Source organism: Delphinapterus leucas, chromosome 14 (assembly GCF_059928025.1).
Source record: "Delphinapterus leucas isolate spDelLeu-1000000601 "Yukka" chromosome 14, BTC_Dleu_Yukka2, whole genome shotgun sequence".
Classification (NCBI taxonomy): domain Eukaryota; kingdom Metazoa; phylum Chordata; class Mammalia; order Artiodactyla; family Monodontidae; genus Delphinapterus; species Delphinapterus leucas.
In genome coordinates this window covers 40,488,843-40,507,595 of record NC_143142.1, presented here as the reverse complement: position 1 = coordinate 40,507,595, position 18,753 = coordinate 40,488,843, and the positions used below count along the sequence as shown (strand labels likewise).

The window sequence follows — 18,753 nt, the reverse complement described above, 5'->3', positions numbered from 1 at the left end:
CTGAGGCAGTAGGTCTGGGCTGAAACTGGGCATTCTGATTAAAAACCAAACCAAACCAACCCTGTAGCTGCTCCACATGTACTCTTCACAATGGAGTATCTCAACTCTAAGACAAGTTTGGAACAGAACAGATCTTAAAAGAAAAGAAACCCTTCTCCTGGGGAGGGCATGGATTCAGCCAAGGTCCTAATCTCCCTAACAATCTTGCCATTTTACAGTGATGCCATTCCTGACAGGGGTCCAAGGGATGGTTTTAACAAGTGCTGTGCTGTAGTCCAGGTAACTGCCTGCCCTCCCTTATTTATCTGGTCCATCAGTCTAGTAACCCCATTCCCCCAAACAGTGAGACCCTCTGCTTCTAAAATTCCTGATCGTGGATTGCCATCGACTGTGTTTAGGGTCTTATGGTTATTGGCAACACCATGGGTTGGAAAGCTTGTGGGCTTTGGCGTTAAAAGATCTTGGTTTCAGTTTTTTATTCTTCTCCTAACCTTTGTCAAGTTACTTAAACTTTATGATCTACATATATGCCTTCCTCATAGGGCGGTTAGGAAGATTTAATGAACAGTATGTAAAAGTGCCTTTTAAAATGTGAAGTGCTATGCATATACTTTATCAGTCATAGAAACAGCCCTGTGTAAGCAGAACCGTTGTTTACACAAATGCTTAGGAAGTTAAGCCCTGTTTTTTGCTAGATGAACTCTCATACTAAAGTTAAGAATAGTGAGATTTTAAGCAACATTTTTGCTCAGGGTCGTGCACTTAAATTATTAGCTCTGGGATAAACTGTGAAATACTTGTTAATACTGGTTAAAGAGATTTTATCAAAAAAGTTATTTTGCATTGCTTCAGTCCCCCTCTATTCTCTCCTATTACTATACACCCGAATGTTCTTCATTTTAAAATTCTTTTTCAAGACTTACTATTGAGCATGTCATATGCAACCATTCCAGGCACTTAGGGAATACAGTCATGAACAGCTATTTAATCGGGAGTTTGAGACATGATTAAAAGAATAGACTTTTTAAAATTTCAGAATCTTTATTGAGTAGGTTGATTTGGAATTTTACCATTTTCATATAGCCAACACTGATTTTTTACATTATATTGAAATTTGTTTGCCACAGTTTAATATATACTATTACGTGGCAGTTTAACATCCTGTTCTGTAATTTATGTGAAACCTAAAAACCTTTTGAAATTTTTAATGCATTATACTATAATCTAGAATAATTTGGAGATTATACGTTGATGTAGTAGTGCTCTTAGGAATATAATTCTGTAAGTGCTCACTTCCGGAATGTAAAATGTACATAGTTATGGAAATTGCACTTTATTGTAGTTGTTCCTTACGTGACTGTTACAATCAGTGTCAACTGATTCAGCTTTGTAATTGAAAGAGAAAATTATTATGAAATCTTACTTGTACCAAGTTATTTCAAATGGCAGAACCATTGAGCAAGGGAGTGGACTTCATGTGTATTGAATCTACTGCTGGTAGCATACCATGGAAGTGAATGGTACTTTTGTTTCAGAAGGCATATTTCTCTTTTCTGCTTCTTTTTTTAAAAAATGTAAAACCGCAACTTAGTCGCATTGTTGTTTGTATGTAGCATTATTCTCCCATTGATTTTATTTCTATGGGAGGTTATTTTAATTTAATTTTTTAATTAATTTTTATTGGAGTGTGGTTGCTTTACAATGTTGTGTTAGCCTCCACTGCACAACAAAATGAGTCAGCCATACACATACAGATATCCCCTCCCTTTTGGACTTCCCTCCCATTTAGGTTACCACACTGCATTAGGTAGAGAGTTCTCTGTGCTATACAGAATGTTCCCATCAGTTGTCTATTTTATACATAGTATCAATAATGTGTATGTGTCAATCCCAGTCTCCCAATTCCTCCCTCTGTGGGAGGTTATTTTTAAATCAGACTGACAAAAATAGCTATCAGATAGTCTGGGTTTATATTGATTCTTCTAAGAATCACTAGCCCTTGCTTTTTAAACTCTCCGTTTATTTACCATGTTTCTTAAGTGACTATTTATTGGGCTCTGTCCTAGATATGGGAGTAGGCAGTTACCCCCAAATTCCTCCTTGACTTAAAATGTCTGAAGATACATCTGGGAGTAATTGATTTAACAGATTATTAGCAGAAACTTCAGTTTAACAAGCTCCATTGAGGTCATTTTACTTAGAGTATGTCAGTAAGTCAACAAGCAGGTAACACCCTCACCTTCATTCCCAAGGCAGAGCGGAGGGACAGAGAAGTATAGAGGTAATTCCCAGTGGGGTTTCCTTTTCTATTGGCTTGAGCCAGATTGAGGAAGATGGCAGTGCCAGTAAGAAAGGGGCATTTTTTTTTTAATGGTGCCAGGAGCAAGCCACAGTCTATTATGAGCAAAGGGAAAATTCTGGAACAGCTGCCTTGTGTTGGGTTGACCAGATTAGTGTGAATGAGGCTTTGGAGGGCCTTGGATATGATCTCATTTGAAATCTCAGGGCAAGCTTTTCAATGCTGTGTATAATGTTACAGAGACTGGTAGCTTCTTACACATCACATGCCGGGACCTATAGGTTGAAGACCTCTGTTTCCTATTCTTTCTAGTTCTTATATGCACTGAGACAAAAGGAGCAACTAGAAGAAAACTTGGTTACACATACCTACCTATCTGCCTCTGGGCACGTACATGCTGCTCTTTCTCCTGCAGCTAAGGATGAGCTGTCCGTGCTCTTAGCGAAGGCCAACTGTGTGGATTAGAGCCCATCCTTTCATTGCAAGCTCAAGAACATCATTCCAGCAGTTCTCTCCTTGCACTCCTACATCACTAACTTCCTCTCTGTTGAATCTTTCCCGTCGATGTAGAAACATGCTGGGTTGTCTTTCATAATAAAGCCTACTGACCCCCACACCCCCTTCCAGCAATTGCCCCAATTTTCTCCTTTCCTTTTTAGCACAAAGAATAGGCTGTACTTGCCCTTTCCAAGTTTCCTTCTCTCATTTCTACTCACCCACTCCCGTCATGCCTTTGCCTTCAGCATTCTCTTAACGCTCCACTGAGCCTTTCCTTGTCAAGGTCACCATTGACCTCATCACTAAATCCAGAGGGCTTTTCTTAGTTCTCGTATCATTTGATCCATCATCAGTGTTTGACATATTTAATCACTCGTTCCTCCTTCAAGTACTTCGTTTAGGCTTCCAGAATACCACACACTTCTGAGTTTCCTTCTGTCTCTCCTCTTTTTTTGTTTCCTTTGCTGGTTCTTTCTCGTCTCTCCCATCAGAACGAAATCTCAGTCCTTGGATTTCTTCCTGTGTCTGTCTCACTTTCTCCCTTAGTGATTCTGTCTAGTCTTAGAGCTTAAAACATAATCTATTTGCAAAAGACTCCCAGAGTTATATCTCTAGCCTGGACCTCTTCCCTGAAGACCTGATTTGGTTATCTAATTGTCTACATGACATCTGCATGAACATCTCATGGTAACTCTCATGTATGAGTTCCTGATTGTCCTGGTCCTGCAGTCTTCCTGCATTGGGTAATGATGACGCTATCTTTAGTTGCTCAGGGCAAAACTATGGAGTCATCCTTGATTCTTCTCTCACATCCCATAGATGTGCCTTCAAAATACATCCAGAATCTGACTACATGTCGTCACCTCCATTGCTATTACCCATCTCTTATCTGGATTGTTGCAGTAGCCTCTTAGGGATCTTTTTGATTCTAAGCTTGACCTTCCCCCCAGGTCTTTTCTTGAGCTTATCAGTCAAAGACATTGTGTTAAAATGTAAATCAAATAATGTTACTTCTCTGCTCAAAACCATGCAGTGGCTCCTCTTGTCAGTCACAGTCAAAGCCAGAACTCCTACAGTGGTCTGCAAGCTCTCTGCAGTTCCCTCCCCACCACAGCCTCCTTGCACACCCTACCTCCTCTCCATTTCCTCCTATCAGGCAAATCTGCTTGGCCACTGAGGCTTATTTATAGTTAAGTAAGTGTCTTTCTTAGTGAGAGGAAGGACTGAAAAAAAAGGCTTCAGGAACATAAGGAAATGTGTACAGTTGAAAAGGCATTGATGGGATGGCATAGAAGAAGGGCATTAGAGTCAGCGAAACCCTAAAAGTTAATGTGTGCAAGGGTGCTTCGTAAATCTGTAAAACAAAGCAAATGTATACTATCCATTCATGAGGATATGTTTCCATACTTGATCGTGCCTGAGACATGGGATCAGATCTTGATGGTCCTGCACCCTGGGGGTGAGAGTGTGATTCAGCCTGGCTGTGAACCTGGAATAACGTCTGCTTGCATTCACATGAGAGCTGCCCCGCCCAGAGCAGTGCTGTCGTCCTCAACGAGCGGAAGAGCCCTTACCAGCTGTAAATGACCAGGACCATTTTCCAACAGCTGTGTGGCAGTAGCAGGGAAAAGTCAGCCTATTGTTGGTCCTCTAACCACGGAAATAAGTGCCAATGCAATTCCTTATCTAAGAAATAAAATTAGATGTTTTTAAATTCAAGATGTAGTATTTTGGTCATAAGCCAATATGTCCTTTGTTATAGCCACACATCCAGTAACAAAGAAGAAAGGAGAAAGGCTAATGCTGTTGAACTGACCAGAGTGTAACCAGTTGAAAGAGCTTAACTAGATTGATCATCAGGGCCAGAATGTCACGTAACCTGTAATTGGATAATTGGCCACAGTGTTTTCTGAATACTAATCACTTACTCCTGCTTAGTGGTGTGTCTTTGCCAGATTTCATCATTGTCTCTGCCTGATTTAACCTCTCAGAAACATAGGTAAGTAACAGGGTGCTTTATAGAAGGAGAGAGCCGATGCAGTGTGTATTTACTGACTAGCACGAGACTTTTTAAGACGCTGAATTCTTTTGCTGGCATCCATTCACTGACAGTGAAGAACACTTTGGAAGTATTCACCGTGCATTTCACCCACCAGCATGAAATGGAGTAAGATGAAAGGGGGTCATGTTGAAGTGATGCGAGGAGATTACTGGAAAGGCTTGAATTTGCATTAGTCTTAAGGGGCCACAGACACAGAGCAATGTGTCTATTAAGAATGATTAATAATGTGTAACTATTAAATATGTGATGGTTCGGTCCTTAAGTTGTTCCTAATAAAAAGGTTGGCATTTATGTTTACTTGGTTATATGTTGATTTTTGTTGTGGCAGAGTGGCTGAGGGCATAGATTTTATATGTGAGTTTGAAGAATTCACATACCCTATGCTAGAAATGGCCTAATGTAATTACAGACACGTGCTGGGCTTCACTGATTTTGTGAAGGAAGGAAGTTCTTTGTTCCCTTAATAAAAACTAGGGTAGTTATAGTTTGAGGATTTAAAAAACCATAGTCATATGCATGTATCAGTGCAAGTGTTGATACACAGAAAAGTGAAGCACTGTGCCTGGAATTTCAGAGAGGGATTGCATAAAGGTACTGTTTCTGTTCCAACATAACTTCTAAGCTGGCAAATGAGAACTCAGAGACAGAGTTGAAAAGTAAGATGAAGATTTTATGCATAAATTGTCTAAGAACCTATTGAGAAATAGGTGACGCTGCTAGGGTTCTTCCGTTTGTTTTTTAATTTGAATACCACTGTGTTGAAGCCACCAATTAGATTATTCGACAGCAGTAGAATCCCATAAATTCCTTATGCAGAACTTGTACTCTGTATCACTTGATGAGTAGTTCTACACTAAACTAAGTAGTTCCAGTACAGGATATCCCCTGAGTGTTTCTGAAATACTGAGATTGTAATAGATCTGGAATTACACTGTTCCAGTTGATTGATTTAATTGACCAAAAAGCGTCAGCTGCAGTTACGTATGTCCTTAGATGCTTCTTTAAAGCAACAAGAGAGCGCTTTACTAGTGCAGTGTTTGTGACACACCTACCCTCAGCTACATCACTTTACAGGATGGGGAGGTATTGCCATTTGGTGGGAAGTTTGAGGGTAAGGTACCTTCAGTACAGAAGATCCTGTTATGCTTGAAATTAATACAGGTGCCCTCAGGTCAACTGACAGATAAAAACAAGGTGAAAACCAGAACTGTAGGTAGAGCCTCTTCTCTCCCTTCTGCTCCCACCCCTTTCCCTCCTTCTCTGAAGAGCAAGTGAGAACAGATGTCAAGGTGGCAGAACTGCAGGGATGCTTACTTTAAATGGATGAAGGATCAGGATTTTGTGTATGGTTTTGTTGAGGGAACTCGATATTTTGGGGCCTCGATCATTTGTTTTGCCACTTTTCTGAAATCGAGATGAATTTAGGTACTGAAACTTACGTATTTGTTAACCAGAAGACATAATTTAGTTGATTCTTACATGGAAAGGTACAGTGTCAACAGCACATTTGCATTTTGATACTTGAACAGCTAAAAAAAATAAAGCTAAAGGGAGAGGGGTGGGCAGGTGTAAAAGAGTTCGGATCTTCCTGCAGTGGTATTTTTGGAATCTACAGCAGCGCTGATCTTTTCCATTCAAAGAAGTGTTCATTTTGGATATTGTGGTGAATTTTGTAGGCCTTGTTTATAGGTAAGTGAGTTGTTTAACATATCAAGTGGAGGAAGAACAGTTTTGTTCTTTTTATTTGGTCTAGGTTGACTTCAGCCATAGTAAAAGTATTTCCTCCTTGGAGATAAAATTTTAGATTATAGGAATATTTGCAATTCCTTAAAAATTATAATTATATAAATATTTAATTTTTTTCTGTTTTGCATGTCTTTTCTGCTCATTAGTGCTTACCATTTATTGCAATTTTTATTTCATTATTGCAGTTCTAATAAGAATAACCTCGTTACTGTAATGATAGTAAATACTAAGATGCCTTGAGGACTGGAACTATGCCCAAGATAATGAAGGTTTAGCCCTATTTTTGTTACAAACTTAGCATTTTGGTAGAACTGTATTTTAAGTCATATCCGGGATTCTTGGAGTGTTGTACCTAACGCATGGCTGTGAAGTCAGAACGTAGAGGGAGCTGCTGCATCCTTGGGGACCAAGGGGAGGAGACTGAGAGGGATGCCAGGAAGTGGGAGGCGAGGTTCAGCAGAGAGCAGCTGGGAGCAGCGGTGAGAGATTCGCCAGCTCCAAGACCCAGGAGCAGACGTTTTGACCAGGAGGAGGTTTCAGAGGTCACCCCATCTAGTGCCTTTCAAATTGTTGGAACAGCCCCTGGCTTTGGGCCTGGAGGGGAAAGTCAAAAAGGCTCCTGACCCAGACCTGGCATCATCCTGCACAGTTCTGCTTCCTGAAACATCTGTTTTATGTGTTGAGATTACATTTGAGAAATAGGTTGAGCTGCTAGAGTTTTTTTGTTTGTTCTTTAATTTGAAGACCGTTGTGTTGAAGCCACCAATTAGATTATTCGACAGCAGTAGAATGCCAGTTTTGTAGGTGAGGAAGCAGGCCCAGGAAACTTCTGAGATTACCAGCTCCTCAGGCTGCTGCCTGAAGCTCCGCGTGGGCTCTAGAAGTTGAGGGCGATAACGGAATAGTTGTGGTTTTCAGAGTTCTGATACGAGGATAGGTGAAACTGTTCATACCAAATCTAGTACCTGCTGTTTTACGTGAGAGTTAGGTTACTTACATTTTATATGGTTTTAGTTAACTGCAAATTCAGATGGTATTGAATTAGATAGGAAGAACAGATTGTATCTTCAAAGGATTAAGGCTTTGCGTTCTCTGTAATCTATTATTTATTTTGCACACTAGATTCAAGGTAAAATATGGAACCAAAATCAAAATATGTAATTGAAAAATGGCAATTAAAATGTCATTACCTGGCCTCTTGTTTCCCCTCATTTGATATACCAACTATTTTGGAGGTGAACTGGAGGATTATGTCTTACGCTTTGATGTGGTACACATTTTAATGTTTACAATGGTTTCAGTTCTTCATTTTGTTCAAAAACTGGTTTCTTAATTTCATGATTAATGTTGAATGAAATATTCTCTATTAAAAATTTTATATGATTTTCAAATTGGCTAATGCCCTTATACTAGGATCCTGATCATTTGAGCTGAATTTGTTTGCTAGTTCTTAATCTGTTTTCATTAGCTGGCAGTGTTGTGAGAAAAGACCCTATGGGAAGAACAGAATTAGCTTAGTAATTTTGCTCATCCATCCATGTGTATGTAGCACAACTGTTTTCATTCCTGATGTTGCAATTGAAGTGGATCTGAAGTGAATAATTTTCATAACCTTTTGAGTGAATCTATATCTCCTGTCACTCTGAAGTCTTTTTTGTATATCTGTTTTCTTCCAGGTGAGGAATTTTAAATTGGAACAGGAACAAGAAAAAAACAAAATTTTGTCAGAAGCGCTGGCGACTCTAGCCACTGAACATCATGAATTAGAGCAGTCTCTGGTTAAAGGCTCCCCACCTCTCAGCATCCTTAGTGAGGACGAGTTCTATGATGCACTGTCAGGTAATTCTAGAACCCTGCCGTCTGTGTTGTTGGTAATTCACAGTTGACCACCTAAATGTCTTCTTAGGGTGGATGTCACCTTGAGTTTCCTGAAATAAACAGATGGAAATGTATCACTTCAGCTCCCCAGATGACCTACTTTTTGTGTGACATTATTAAGGCCGAAGCCCAAAAGTTTGAAATGAAAGTCATCACTGAGTCTGCCTTTGTTGACAGCGTATGCTGTGCTGGGGCCAGAGTGCTGTGAAGCTGGTTTGTTCCTTTATTTGATGACTGTTAGATACCTCCTGGTGCAAGGTGCTATTATATGTTAAAGGGTAGAGAGATGGATAGTTTCTATTCTCAGAGAGGTCGAAGAGTGAAGGACACATATAAGAAGCAGTTGGCTACAGTATGGTATGCTGTGTGCCAAAGGAGCGGTGAGACCTCAGTGTAGCTGAAACAGAGAAAAGGAAGAGCTTAACTTGGCCTCAGAGATACAGGCCTCAGAGCCGCGTAGCATACTGGCAGCGAGCAGGGACTCCAGAGTCAGATTCCCTGAATTGGAATCCTGCCCCTGACACTGGTCAGCCGTGTGACCGTGGGCAAGTTCCACGACCTTCCTGGTTCTCAGCTCTCACATATTTAAAATGGGGATAATTATAGTTTCCATTTCAGTGGGTTGAGTCAGGATTAAGTGGGTTCACATGTGTAAGTAGTGTTTGGGACAGTGCCTGACAGGTACCACGTGTTCAAAAAATGGGAGATGTGTGTGGAGAGGTGAGAATGACTTGAGAGGAGGTACTGCTAAGTAGTTTTGACTTTTTAGGAACTTCCTTCAGAATTTTGAGGTAGATGTGGGCGGGGTCATGGAAGGAAGCCTGGGAGCGGGTGGTTGGAGATCAGCGAGATGGAAAACAATTCTTTTATGCGAAGAAATTAAGTGCTTATCTAAGTAGATGAACATATACAATTGTTGGGTCTCACAAAACTTGACCATGGAAGCAGGAGACCTCAGTGGATATGGAGTTAAAGGGTCAAATTAATGATAGGAAAGGGAAAGAAGCACAGTGAGAGGTTGTTGAAATGAGAACGAAAGAAGATTAGGCTAAGGAAGTTAAAATGGTGTGATGATACAGGACAAGGAAAATGATGTTGGTGGATATACAGAGAAGAGATTCATTATAGAAGATAAACAGCACTTAGGAACATTAATTTTAGAAGTGTGACATGATCAAAAAAAGCGGAAAAGCTAATTCTAATAGCCAGATTTGGGAATAATTAGAGAAAGGATTGTAATGACTGTGATGATGGCAGTTAGATGTGGTATTTGTGAAAATAGTGAGTCAGATTGAGAAGAGAATGTAGAGACCGGATGTGAAAGCAGTGGAATGAGTGGCAGAGGTAAAGGAAGCATTTAACCTGATTGACGGAGGAGGGAGGAGAGGGTGAAGGACACTTGAGGCTGCTGACATTTCTTCACATCTCTACTCTCTGCCATGTGCAGTCCTGTTACCGCCTGTATTCCTTCTGTTTGGGGCATCCAAAAAGGAAAGCTGCCAGACAGATTATTGGATTAAATGCAAAGAGGTCTGAATGTAAAAGAACCTAGACACTTCAGCTGCTCATCTTTGCTGTCCTTTTAAAAAACAAAGGAAAAAATTTAATTTTTATTTTAAAAAAGGTATTTGTTATAAATAATTCAATGTAAAAGTATGTATAGTGCCCAGTGAAATCTTCCCTTCATCCCTTACCCTAATTGTGCACTCTTCCTCAGAGATTCTTATTAACAGCTTGATAGATTCTCTTCCAGACCTTTTTAAAGCATTCGCGTGGATATATGCATGTGTACGTGTGGGGTTTTTAAAGAATCATGAATGGAAGTAGCTGTATAATTGTTCTAGATCTGCTTTTTCATGTAACAGTGTATCTTGGAAATCTTTCCCATCAGTGTTACAACTTTAGCTCATTCTTTTTAAAGGTTGCATAAAAGTCAATGATGTGATTTAGTAGAGTTTTCTTAGTTATTCTCTTCTTGATAGACATTTAGCGGCTACTGTCATCTTTCTACTTCTCAGTCATATTTTCACATTTATTTCCATAGTCGTCTCCTCTGGGGGAAGGCGATAAGAAGAACTACAGTCCCTGGGTCAGGATTGGCAAATGAATTTCATCTCAAGTGCCAATTCAGATTGGTTTGCAGTCAGTACTGCCTGCTTGATGGGTTGCTGTGTTGAGAAGGATCCCAAGGCTGAGTCCAGTGCCTAGCTTAGTCAGCGTGTTCCACTGTGGCTGGAGAGAAGGAGCTAGAAGGACAGGTGCTTTGAGTTTACTCATCCCTGCCCTGAATGACCTACCTGAGTTTTATTACATTTGCCTGAACATAGTAGCTTTTCTTTGGCCACTCCTACTATTTCCTACTACAAATCTTGGGAATCATTTGGTCCAATGTAAAACTGTATTAAAATTACAGATCAGATGCCCAGGGTTGAAGTGTTGCCCTGCTGATGACCTAGCACGTAATTCACTGAGATCATAAAAGCCTTCATTTGGGAATGACTTCATCTTCTCACTACAGTCTACACATTAACCTCCATTCCCTTTCCTCTTTCTCTTCTGTTACAAAAGAAGTGTCCCCTTTTCATTAAGGCCATTCCCTCCTGATTTGTTCTGGTACCCATCTCTTTGTGCCTTCTCCAGAACTTTTGTTTAGTTATTGATTCTTTCATCTACAGTTTCTTTTTTTTTTTTCTCCCAATTTTATTGAGAAATAATTGACTTACAGCACTGTATAAGTTTAAGGTATACAGCATAATGATGTGACTTAACGTACATCATGAAATGATTGTCACACGAAGTTTAGTGAACATCCATCATCTCATATAGATACAAAATCAAAGAAATAGAAAAAGATTTTTTCCTTGTGATGAGACTTCTTAGGATTTAACTTTCTTAACTTTCAAGTATAACATACAGCAGTGTTGATTATGTTTACCATGTTATACACTACATCCCTAGTACTTATTTATCTTATAACTGGAAGTTTGTACCTTTTGAGACTACCTTCATCCATTCCCCTTCCCCCCACCCCCCACCTCTGGTAACCAAAAGTCTCATCTTTTTCTGTGGGTTTTTTAAATTTGTTTTTGAAGTATAATTGACCTGTAACAGTACGTTAGTTCCTGTTACACAACATAGTTATTCAATATTTCTGTACATTTAAAAATGATCACCATAAGTCTAGGCATCTGGAAGTTTGTACCTCTTAAGCTCCCTCACCTAACTCTTTCAATACCACATTATCTTAAATGCTAACTTAAAATTCCTGGAATAGTTTCCTATTGCTGCCATAACAAATTACCACAAATGTAGCGGCTTAAGTGATGCAGATTCATTCTCTGAGCTCTGGAGGTCGGAAGTCCTGCAGTCAAGGTGTTGGCAGGTCTTTGTTCCCTCTGGAGGCTCTAGGAGAGAATCTGCCTTCTTGCCTTTCTAGCTTCTAGAGACCACCTGCCTTCCTTGGCTCAAGGCCCCATCCTCCACCTTCACAGCCAGCAGTTTGACATCTTCCAGTCGCTCTGACTCTGACCTTCCTTCCTCCCTTTTATAAGGACCATAGCAATCACAGTGGACCCACTCAGATAATCCAGGGTAACCTCCCCACGTCAGGGGCCTTAACTCAGTCACACCTGCAGAGTCCTTTTACCGTGGAAGGTAACACATCCACAGGTTCCACAGAGACTAGGACGGCCGTCACTGGGGGCCATTGTTCTGACTACCACAGTTCCCAAATTTATTTCTCCAGCCCTAACCTCTTGTGAGAGACATATACTCAGCTGTTTGCTGGATAAATAAAAGATGAGTTCTTGATCTTCCTCCTAGGTCTTCTTCCTCCTGGAGTTTGCTTCATTTTAGTAAATGGCACCTCTTTCCTTTCCTAAAGCTGTACACCTGGGAGTAATTCATGGCATTCATGTGCCACCTCCATGAAACGCAGACCGGGGTCCGTCCATTCTACCTTCGCGACCTACTTTGAATCCATCTATTGATATGTTCTGTTACTACAGGGTGCGGGTTAAAAGTGTAGGTGCTGCAGCTGGAAGGCTGTTGATAAGTGATGTACCCGTTGCGAAATGATTTCACTTTACAGTGCCTCATTTCTTCATCTGCAAGTAGGTCATAGGATTATTGGGAGGAATAAACTAATAAATATTTGTACTTAAAACAGTGCCTGGCACACTAAGGGGCTGCCCATTGTTCGCTCGCAGTACCGTCACCTGCGCTGCACACGCTCTTGTCCAGCCGCTTAACTGATCACTGTGCTTCCAGCCTTGCCTTATTGAGGTTCACGCCGTATACACCACCCACACTGATGCTTTGTAGACAATCACATCATCGCATTCCCCAGCCTAGGATCCTTCAGTGGCTCTTCACTGCACCTAGAATAAAATCCAGACTCCCTAGCGGGCCTTCAAGGCTCCTGACGTGACCCACACCTTACCTGTCCCTTGTTCGTTCACTCGCTGGGCTCCAGCCACACCGGGCCTCCTCCATCCTCACAACGCAGCAGTGACAGAGGCTATTGGGTCAGAGGTAAGAGAGAACAAAAACAAGTATACAAACCTGTATTTCATTTAAAGCTTTTTTTAATTGCTGAATCAGAATAATAGATTAAATCAAGCCTATCCTAATATCAGTATTTAAAAGATGTGAGGGCTTCCCTGGTGGCGCAGTGGTTGAGAGTCTGCCTGCCGATGCAGGGGACATGGGTTCGTGCCCCGGTCCGGGAGAATCCCACGTGCCGCGGAGCGGCTGGGCCCGTGAGCCATGGCTGCTGAGCCTGCGCGTCCAGAGCCTGTGCTCCGCAACGGGAGAGGCCACAGCAGTGAGAGGCCCACGTACCACCAAAAAAAAAAAATTTTTTTAATAATAAAATATGTGAGAAAAAGGGTTTTAAAGATACTTCTCTTAAAATATTTGTAAGTTATTTTCACAAAATGCTTAAACTGCTTTTTTAAAGTCAGTTACAACTTGTTTTACTTCCTTTAAAATTAAGTCCATGTGACTTCCTGATTTCCCTTTAAAATTTTTTTCAGATAAGCAGGATCAATGAAAATCTAATACAGTGGGTGAGACAAAACTTGATATAAGCCTACAGTGTAGTGTATTTTTTTCCAGCCCCATGGGATCTTTTGATTATTTAATTTTTTTCCAGTATGCTCAGTGAGTTAAGATTTCATAAAATTCCATAAAGCAAACAGATTCTTTCTCACAATTTGCTTGAATTCCATTGTGTAACCGGATTAGAAGGAACTAAATCTAATGAAGCATCACATCTTGTCCTCATTGTGTGTGTGTGCTTAAGGAATGAAATAGTTAAATCGAGTGAGATTTCTGATATTACTACCTGTGAGTGAGCACTTCCTGGGAAAAGGGCTAAACCTTCATGCGTGTTAAAGCAAAAGGTTTAATGAGAAACTAGAGGCTAACTAGTTCTGTGGAAAAATTCCATTTAGCTGGCAAATAAAGAACAGAAATATGTAGAAGGTACCACTTTAGGGAGGAATAAAGCAGCTCCTTCTACATGTTCCTTCCATCGTTCTGCCCTTTTCATTTCACCCTCACTTGATGCCACCCCCTTCTTCTACCAAAGCTCTTGAATATCTCTAAAGTATCAGCTCTCCTGGGTAGCCTTTCCTCACTCCCCCAGGCAGAATTAATGGTTTCTTCTTTTGTGTTCCTTCAGTTTACACCTCTTTCATAGCCCTTTGGTTGTATTGTGCTTGTCTCTTTATGATGGTAGAGACCCTATCTATTTATATTCCTGAGGTACTTAACATAGACTCTGAGTTGCTCTGTAAATGCTTGTTGAATGCAGGTTGTTGAACAAATGTCATTGATATTTCTGTCCTCCCTAAAAATATATTGGTTTTCAGTAAAGAGCACAAAAGAAGCAGTAACACTTGCGAATTTCACGTGGTCTGCATGCACCACTTTGGATGCTATGTGGAAGAGGAGGGGTGGGTGACAGAGGAGTGAGCTGGGATGAGATGTAATTAAAAGATAAAATTTGTTCTTGAGGAATTTATGATCAAGTTGGAGGTATGAGACTTGCTCCCAGAGCGGGGGCGGGGGGGTGGATGAAAAAGTAGCTAAGGGGGAGAAAATTAAAGGTGCTTGGCTTTATGGATGTCCTAAGGCATTATTTTACCAGTTACCAGTTTTGTTACCAGTTAAATAACTTAATGGCTGTTATTCTTTAGCACGGGTCTGAGATAGCAGTTTCACTAAAATTCCTGCCTTTTGAATTTTAAAACTTCAAAATGTATTGTCTTTCTTACTGTCTGTTCGTTTTCCTTTTTAGAAACATGATGAGATCAGTTGTGCAAGAAAGCCTTTCTTGCTAGGTTTTCCTCTTAATGCTATTTTGGTTAAAATGTGCATGAATAATGCATACAAATCCAATAGTGTAGATTGGTAAAACCAGTAGAACGTTATGTCACAAAATTGAAGCCAGCTTTAGCATTTCTCAGCAGTTGCAAGAGTCGATGCTCACGTCTTTTTAAATCAAAGGTTTTAGAATGGAAAGTGTTAAAATAGCGATTTTGGTTTTGTCCGGAGGAGAGTAACGTAGGAAGTTATGACCCATGTGAAATAATGTTTAATCCAATAAATACAACTGGTAATAGTTGAGAAAAGAAATGACATCTCTGCTGAACTCACATAGAAGATTTGACCCAGGTGATCAGAGGTATTGGCAGGAAAGCTGAAGAGCACCGTGACCTTTTAGTAAAGGCTGTGCAGTCTGTTCTTTATGTTTCCGAGCCTGGTGTCCTCTTCTACAGTTTAGTTTTGAAATAACCTGTACAGTTCTTATCTGGGCCTTTTCTGTGAGTCTTTACTCTTGTCTGGACCTGCCTAGGATGTGGAGATCTCTCCCTCCTCTGTATTCCCAGCACTTTTTTCTCTAGTCCTTTTTTTTTTTTTTTTTGACGATTAGCCATACTACCTTGTTCTTGCCCTTTTTCTTGTTATATAACTTTTTGTGTCTTTCTTCCTCATCTTCCCCCAAGCCCTGCATTTCCCTTAAGGGCAGAGACCTTGTTGTCTTAACTTTTGTATTTCCTCTGTTGCCCAGTACAAAACAAGTCCATTGGTTGATATGATGTGCAGCAAATTGAGTACCACAGAGTATGGCTGTTATTAAACCCCTTCTGTATGTAATATGGTACAACACTCTGGAGAAAATCTAAGTAGTGCCAGGGGCTCTTACTCTCGTTATGTGTTTATAACATTAAAAAATTATCCAGCAGGGTTTCCCTGGTGGTGCAGTGGTTGAGAGTCCGCCTGCCGATGCAGGGGACACGGGTTCATGCCCTGGTCCGGGAGGATCCCACATGCCGCGGAGTAGCTGGGCCCGTGAGCCGTGGCCGCTGAGCCTGTGCGTCCGGAGCCTGTGCTCCACAACGGGAGAGGCTGCAGTGGTGAGAGGCCCGTGTACCGCAAAAAAAAAAAAAAATTCACTGTAAAACCATGTGCATTTTGTACTAGCGTTGAGAGCATGTCCTTAGCCAGACACACTTACCCAGTGCCCACTGTGTGCAGTGCTTTGCCAGGCATGGCACTGCCAAGGGAAAGAAGATCCAGTCCCTGAATCAGGGTTTCGTAGTCAGTCCAGGGGAGGAGGCTGAGCATGGAAAGATGGGCACAATGTGACGTGAAAAGGGTCTGGGCCTCCAGCCCACCAGAGCTACTCACTCCCAAGATCAGCCCCTGGAGTTTGCCGTTCTCAGTGACTATATCTACGCCGTCATCTCAGTTTTATACATCCCACAATCTAACCACTGTCTCCTGTCTTTCAACCCATTCTCTTAAAAACCCTGATCCCAACATTTCTTTGACCAACCACAGTGTCTTCTCCATGTTTTCACTGTTCCTCTCCGCTCGTGTCCTTGTTCCGTCCTTACCAGCTCAGATGGCGTGGGCTGTCATATCATCGCCCCCCTGCCTTTCTCTCCCTGCACTGTGCTCACCCAGCCCATCCGTCCCCTCCTTCCGCACCGGTCCTCAAGTGACTGGCCATGCTGGCAGCTCTTGCTTGAGACCCACAGCTGTTTAATTTCTGTGGTGCCCTTTTGCTGCCCAGCAGTCCTACTTCATTTCCCTCGTCAGTTCCTTTTACATGCTTATTTCATACTTTTCTCACTTAAAATTTCTAATACCTTCATCCTCTGTCCTGCTCCATCAGAGGACATTATTTATGTCACTGAGAAACTCCTCGTGTTTCCGCTCACACACCTGGCTGTGTACATGTGTGGGCATATTCTGCTTTCTCTACATCGAAGAATGTTATGTCCCTAACTGACGCCAGCCCCTCCCTGTGTGCCTGGGATCCCAATGCCTCTGACTTACATCAGGACATTAACGTAGCTCCTTCTTTCTCCCAGGTAATCAGTTATTCCTGATGCCCATCAGCTATCTTATCTTTCAGAATGCTGTATCTTATACAGATACCTTTGATCCACATCACTTTCCTCTTCTAGAATTCTTTCTTGAACAGCCTCTATTTATGTTTATTCTCACGATTCCTCTGCAGCCGCTCTCGACTAAATCACCGCCGTCACATACTCAGCTGCCTAACTGAGTGGTCCTCTCTCAGTTCGCATCTTTGTCGGCCTTTCACCAGCACTTAAAGTTGTTGATTCCTCCTTCCTTCATGGAGCGCTTTCTTTACTTGCTTTCCAGAGTACCAGTCTCTTTTGATTTTACTTCTCAGTTCCCTTTGCTTGTCGTCTTGTATCCTTCTGACTTCAGATGTTAGCGTGTCTTGGGGTGCAGGCATTGTTTTCTACACTCACTCTTTAGATCCTTTGTACTCAGATTGTGGCCTCAGGATCAGTAGCATCACCTTCACCTGGAAGCTTGTTGGAACTGCAGAGCCGCAGGCCCCAACTCAGACCTAGTGAATAAGAATTTGCATTTTTTCAAATCCGTAGGGGCTTCATATGGACATTAAAGCTTGAGCAGCTTGCCTTGCACGACCTCATCTAGTCCCATGCCTGTGAATATTGTCCAAATTTTGCTAAGTACAAAACTTTACGTCTCTAGACTCAGTCAGTCTTGCCCCCTGAATTTCAGACTTCTGTCTGTCTACTTGGCTCATTCATTCACTTAAATGAGATCTCCAAGGTGTCTTAGAATGTCCAGAAGAGAATTCTTGATTTCTGCTCACAAGCCTGCCCCTCCTGTGGTCCATACTTTGGTAGATGGAGGATCTGTCTTTCAGTCCATCAACATTCACATTCAGTCCATCAACAAATTCCGTCAGCTCTACCTACAACATATAGCAGAATCTGACCACTTCTCATCATTCCACTCCCACCACCCTGGCCCCCATCATCTCTCACCTGGTTTCTGACAGGGGCTTTCTGACTGGTCCCTCTGCTTGCACCCGCGTCTCCAGCAATATTTTAAATAACAGCATTCAGAGTGATCGTTTCCAAACGTGAATCTGTTCATGTCAGTTCCCTGCATGGAACCCTCCAATGGCTTTGCTTCCTAGCTGGAATAAAAGCCAGAAGGCCTCGTTCTGGCCATCTGCCACCTTCTGAGATCTGCTCTGTCCTCCTCACTCACTTCCTTCCATCACTGGCCTCAATGCAAGTTTCTGGACTTGCCAAGCGTGTTCTCTTCCAGGCCTTCACTTTCCCTCTGCCTGGAGCTCTCTAATCCCAAATGTCTACAGTGCTTACTCCCCCACTTCCTTCCTTTTTCTGCTCAGAAAGACCTTCACTGTATCATTTTCTATCCTTTTTCTCTTGCCTTTAAAAAACCCCCCAAAAAAAACACACAGCATCTTTCACACATAATGTACATTCATTTGTAGATCTTCTACAAGTGGAATATAAGCTCCTCAGTGAGAGAGGCATTTTGCTTAGTGCATGGATGCATCCCAGCCCCTACACTAGTGCTAGACAGACAGAGAAGGAGGCGCTCAATACATATTTATTGAACAAGTAATGAATTAGCGTCACCAACTCATACGTAAGGAGTGTTACAGAAATTCAGAGGAGAGGCAGCTAACTGCTTGGGAAAGTCGGGGAGAGCATCACAGAATAAGTGATGCTTGAGGGGTGTTGTGAAGAGTCAGGAAGGAGTTCTCCAGATGGATAAGATGGTGGTCAGATATGCTTTGTGGAACAAGAAAACACATGCAAAGGTAGAGAAAAGTAGTTTTCAAAGACATCATGAAAATGCACTATGGCTGAGGCAGGGGTGAGCGTATTGGATGCTGAGAAATAGTGATGGGATGAAGCCAAGAAAGTAATTT

The 18,753-nt window shown here is 41.6% G+C and overlaps 1 protein-coding gene across 18 annotated transcripts in view; it reads left to right on the top strand.

Annotated features, from left to right (window-relative positions):
• OSBPL1A (oxysterol binding protein like 1A) overlaps window positions 1-18,753 on the top strand; it is a 222,665-nt gene that overhangs the window by 112,127 nt on the left and 91,785 nt on the right. For 15 of the 18 annotated variants that reach the window (XR_016387606.1, XM_022586847.3, XM_022586844.3 and 12 more), the window contains one exon: window positions 8,282-8,444. The exons of 2 other annotated variants lie outside the window; for them this stretch is intronic. Coding sequence is in view for 11 of the 16 variants with exons in the window: in XM_022586847.3 (XP_022442555.2) it covers window positions 8,282-8,444 (163 nt within the window). In the remaining 5 variants the exon portion in view is untranslated. Of the gene's footprint in view, window positions 1-8,281; window positions 8,445-18,753 lie in introns of those variants that run through there. One more of the 18 variants, XM_030760488.2, reaches the window with a different exon arrangement.